Genomic DNA, 5,073 nt, shown 5'->3' on the forward strand with positions numbered 1-5,073 from the left:
AATTACATTTCCATTTATTATTTTGATTTATTTTCTTTTTACAAAGGAATGTGACAAGCAGATTTCTGGTGTTCTTAATGAAGTTAAAACAGTAGCCTATGCATGTCATTGTACATGCATAGTGAAATAATGAACATAATCATGTGCACACACACCCACACAAAGAAGACAAGGCACTGTTAAGACTGTACAAGTAATAAATGACTTGAACGTTATTGATACATAAAAAGCGGGCAGGAGCTCCTAATGAAAACTATAACAGTAGTCAATTTAACCCACTAGAGCTGTGCGTTGTTTTGGGATTCTCTGCTTAAAAGCCCAGCTGTGTCCCTCTTTCCATATGTGTTGGACCCCACATTGGTAGGTGAATAAATTGCTCCAATGCTGTTGCTGGAACGAACTAAAAAGTCAGCCAAGCGTTGTGTCACACATGTAGCAGTGTTGCATTTCCGTTTCTCAAGATGGTGACTACTAATATAAGACAAAAAAAAGTCAAGATGAAGTCAAATGATGAGCAATAAAATATGCCACTTCTAAAAGGCATTTGAGCTGTACTAATGTGGGAGTTCTTTTAATATGAGCACAAATACATGAACATTACAATCTTCCTACCACCTACTTTGTGCCTGAAAAAATCTTGTGCTGTATGCTATTATCAGTTTTAATGATGGGGATTATTTAAATACAAAGACCTTAAGAGTCATATGTCATTTTTATTGATATTCTGCACAACAGTTTATGACATCTAGAAAACCTGTAATGATAGTATAGTTAAGACAGTAAGTGAAAACAATGACTAAATGTTTAGCTTTCAGCTGAACTTCTAAATCTATTTAAAGCTCTTGCTGATATCATGAGGATTACTAACATGATGACAACCACTATCATTTATTTAGTTCTCTTATTCCCACAGAATCATATCCTGCTCTCATTGAAGTGAACAGTAACCTCCTAATTCACATGAAATGGAACTATGACACCTATCAGGAGAGGTGGCGGGCACTGCCAACTTCTGGTGGCTGCAGGGCCACTTCAGATTTAGCTCTGTCCAAACGGGAATTTATTCACTACCGAAAAGCAGCTACATCTTGTTGAAACATCAGCAACTTGATAATACTGTTGTGGTAGGAAGTAATCATTTGCTGGATAAGACTTTAAAGAGTATCCGAGGAAGAATCTGTATCTAAAACCCAGGATTTTATGGTTTGAACCTGCAGACCATTTACAGAGTTCTGTACAGAACTTATGTAACATGAGGATTTTTTAAAAACATAATGGAATTTTTATCTTGAGAGAGCTTGGGTTTTCAAACTTGCTTCTTAGACCACTATTCCATTAGATACAAATACTTCTATTACTCAGGTTACTTACTGAGTTGCCAGTTATTTTCCTAGGCTTCTTCATATTGATGTGGCATCGTTTTGTTGATTGTCATGATGTGGCCAAATTGAATAGCAATTATGAGAGAAATGTCTGAATTATACTGGTTCTTTGTCAGCAAATGGGTATGGATTTCTAAGCAATTAATATTTAAAATATGTAACTATGTTTAAAGTAAATGGCTCTGTTGAGCTGAATATGGTTCTTTTTAGACTTCCACTGGTATTTCTATTGACATAAGAGGAGTTGGCTCAAGTCCTTAATATTGGAGGTTGAAGGATGATGGGTTCTCATGGGATTCCCAAATCTGTTTGTGGAGGCAGAATTCTCATTTTTTTTTTAAGGTACCAAATGAGGCCCTGACACTCTGAGTTTAAAACTCCAGTCCTTATAGCAGGTTACTGGGTTTCTAACTGATATCTAGTCCAACTGAACTGATTATAGCTGTAAGCTTCCTGATCTATATAGCCTTTATCTGAATATGTGATTCAATGGGACAGCTTACCTAGTAAAAGACTATAAGCAAGGGCCACAGAAAATCAGGCTTGGCATACCACACTCRTAACAGGTAATGCCTTGCATTTGATTATTATTATAATTATTATTTTAGTTTTTAAAAGTAATAGCTATAAAAATGCTACAACTTTGTCTCCATAATCAAATTATTTTGAAGATAATCAAATTGTCATATAATAACGATTCTTCAATCAGAGAGTAAGAAATACAGATCAGAGGTGACTATACAGAGACATGTTCCCTGAATCTATCCATAACAGAGTTGTCATTAAAGAAAGTCACTCATAAACCTGATAACCAGATATGCTAATTCAGTGCTGCTTAACATTTGGTACTAACTCTAACTACTTTTTGAAATGCTAGTTTATCTGTCAAAAAGTTACCTAAAAATAGCATTTATGGATTTATAAATGTAAATGCATTTCAGACTAGCTCAATTCTGTGAGAGCCAATTGATTCTTTTTATTCTTCTCAYTATTAAATTGATAGTTAAATCTGTAATGAAATATAATTTACTTATAAGAAGTAGTAACATTTCAAAAGAATTATATTCTAGCAGAGCTTCTGTGTTATTCAGATATATTTTTTATTTTTTTCCTTCAGGCTTGGAAATATAACAAATGAARAAGCCCTTTCAAAATAAACCTTCTTTTGCAAGATAATGTAGTATTGGTAGACTTTTTCATTTATGAAAGGGTTATAATGGATCTGGTAAACTGATTGGCAATCTGCCACTTTTGTTGCTGAATTTCACTTTGCAACACAATCTTTATGTTTACAGAATGGCTTCATTTCCACCAAAAAGAGTGTTTTAAGCTCTGTTTGAGAGTTGAATAGGAAGAATCTGAAGGAACAGAATTTTCACTGGCACAAAGTTTACTTCATAATTTAAACCTTACTGATAAGATTAGAAGAACAGAGAAGAAATCGATACCTTTTTGGCTTTGCTGCTGCTTGTTCTGGCATTGCCTCACTAAGTCCTGAGAGTGTGTTCCTTGACATTACTGGCAATATCCACCCTTGTCTCTTGGAAGTCCCATCAGATAGATCATCAGCCACAGATAATAGTCTTGAAACAAGAATAAAATATACTGTGAGACTGAAYGGCTCTATTTTTGCTCATATCATGAGAGACATGAAAGCAAAAGCAATTCATGCAACAGTCTGAATGCATCTTCCCTTAAAAAGAAATAAATACAATTATTTATAACTCACTTCTCAATAGGTGTAGCTTCCAGACAGCTCAAAGTGACAGAAAGTACAATGAAGACAACTGACAGCTTTAGGTTGCACATCTTTGCTTCCAAAGTTTCTGGAAAGAATAATGATTCGCAACTGAAAGCAATCCCAAATATTCTGGAGCATATCCAATTACTGATGCCCATTCTGTCCTAAATCAACAGCAGCTAATCTCTTTCACATGCTAGAATAAAAGCACGATCCCCCTAAGTTTAGTCACACAATGCAGTTTCAGACAGACAGCTCACAACAGTAAATGCTGTTTTTCCACMTAACAGTCTCTATTCTTTCCCATATCTCTGAGATATGTTCTGAATCTCAGATTTTGGCCACAGGTGCAATTTATCTTGAACTTATTTTAGCCCTTTTCTGAAAAATGCTGCTGATTAATAATGAGAAAGATTGTGCTTTCCTGAAAGCACTGGTGTTGCATGGTATCTTAAATAAGGGAAGAAGGGAAATTGTTTACCTTGTGGTGGTCAGGGAGCTATCTGAAGAGGCACTCCTGTGTTAGCAAGAAGGGTGCATGCAACAATTCCACGCTTGCGTCTGGCTCTGGAGTATCCGTTTTCCYCCTTCCTTGCTGATAAGTAATACAGCTCTTATATACCCTTCACACCTTTCTCAGCTCTGACATCAGGCAGCACAGAGAGACTGTCATTAATCCCCAWCCCTATAGATAGAAAGTGCCCCAGAGATGAGCAGAGGCAGATGGGTCRTTATTGCATTAGCACATCAGTAAATATTAACCTAGTATATACAGGATGCCCTCGTGAAAATACTGTAATAGCATATTGCACATCAGAACTGTAGCCGCAATTTTACAGTTCTGATAAGATGCTGAGGTAATATTCTCCGTGGGTGTTTTCAAGGGCTAAATAAGGTAACAAAAGTTATAAAGAAAGCAAGAGTAAATGAAATGCCAGATCACAAGTAATTGAAATACAAGAAAACATATTAGAAAAGATAGGATAGTTAAAGTTGTTGAGGTTTGTTATGGAAGTGTATAATGTTCACAACAGAAAAAAATGTATGAAGGGATAAAAGCTGTATGAGACATGAGAAAAAAGAGAAAACAATTTAAACTGACTGATAGGATGATCATTCAGGTAGAATGTAAGGTAGAAATCCTTTAAGTTTTTCAATAAAGTGTAAGTATGAATGAAAATCTTATCATTGCCAATGCAAATCTTTTGTTTTCTTAACAGGCATAGATTCTTTGTTTCATGCATGAAAATKGTATCAATTAATATTCTTAAGAAGGCAAAGGTTAGTATTAAAAAGCTAGGAAATGTCAGAGTAAAGGCTACCTGTGCAAATTTATTTCTCTACTGTGCATAAAATATGATTGAGGGAAACATAATCAAAATACAGCTTTTCAGAGGCCAAATCTGGTGTTAATAATTACTTTGTTACAGATTAACAAAGATACGTATTAGGACCCTTTTCCAAGGGTCCTGATTTCAGTGGGAATTAGGCAAATTACATTTTTTCCTAAGTATCATTAGTTGCCTATTTGTATCTTTAGGTGCCCAGATGCCTTTGAAAAATTGGTCTCTCAATTACTTACGGAAGTTAAGATGTTGACACAAAAGCTCAGGCAAAATTTGCCATGATAAGAAGTCATCATATATATCCTTTGCATCCCCATAGGATGTGAATGCATTCATAATTGCTTCAATACCAGGTGCATTGCCTTAGCTGGAAGCCTCCTTCATTGCCAGTTTAGTCTGTAACAGCAGATTTTGCACTGAAATACGTGCTTAACTCAGGCTTAACCAGTCTGATAGCCTTCTAGGATGGAGTGAGTAGCTGGGTAGAGGAGGGGRGAGCAGTGGACATTGTCTACCCTGACTTCAGCAAGGTTTTTGACACTGTCTCCTGTAACATCCTCATAGGCAAGCTCAGGAAGTGTGGGTTAGATGAGGGGACAGTGAG

General features: G+C 35.9%; 1 protein-coding gene across 2 annotated transcripts; it reads right to left on the reverse strand.

The window, feature by feature from the left end:
- Positions 1-278: 278 nt before the first annotated feature.
- Positions 279-3,191, reverse strand: IAPP (islet amyloid polypeptide). Of its 2 annotated transcripts, none has more exons than XM_085324101.1 (3): positions 3,112-3,191; positions 2,831-2,965; positions 279-468 (listed from the first exon to the last, which is right to left on the reverse strand). In XM_085324101.1, exons 1-3 carry the CDS (start codon positions 3,189-3,191, stop codon positions 279-281), a joined length of 405 nt encoding a protein of 134 aa, XP_085180227.1. The 2 variants fall into 2 exon arrangements, with proteins under 2 accessions (XP_085180227.1, XP_085180226.1); XM_085324100.1 differs by having other exon boundaries at positions 279-471.
- Positions 3,192-5,073: the final 1,882 nt, after the last annotated feature.

The sequence above is a fragment of the Rhea americana genome, unplaced genomic scaffold, assembly GCF_003343005.1.
Source record: "Rhea americana isolate MKP2758 unplaced genomic scaffold, rheAme1 scaffold_9, whole genome shotgun sequence".
Taxonomy (NCBI): Eukaryota; Metazoa; Chordata; class Aves; order Rheiformes; family Rheidae; genus Rhea; species Rhea americana.

Coding starts and splice junctions, on each gene's coding strand:
- IAPP (XM_085324100.1), bottom strand. CDS start 3,191: ATGTGCAACCTAAAGCTGTCAGTTGTCTTCATTGTACTTTCTGTCACT. Junction 2,966..3,111: donor GAAGCTACACCTATTGAGAA/GTGAGTTATAAA, acceptor TCTTGTTTCAAG/ACTATTATCTGTGGCTGATG. Junction 472..2,830: donor GCAGCAGCAAAGCCAAAAAG/GTATCGATTTCT, acceptor GTCTTATATTAG/TAGTCACCATCTTGAGAAAC.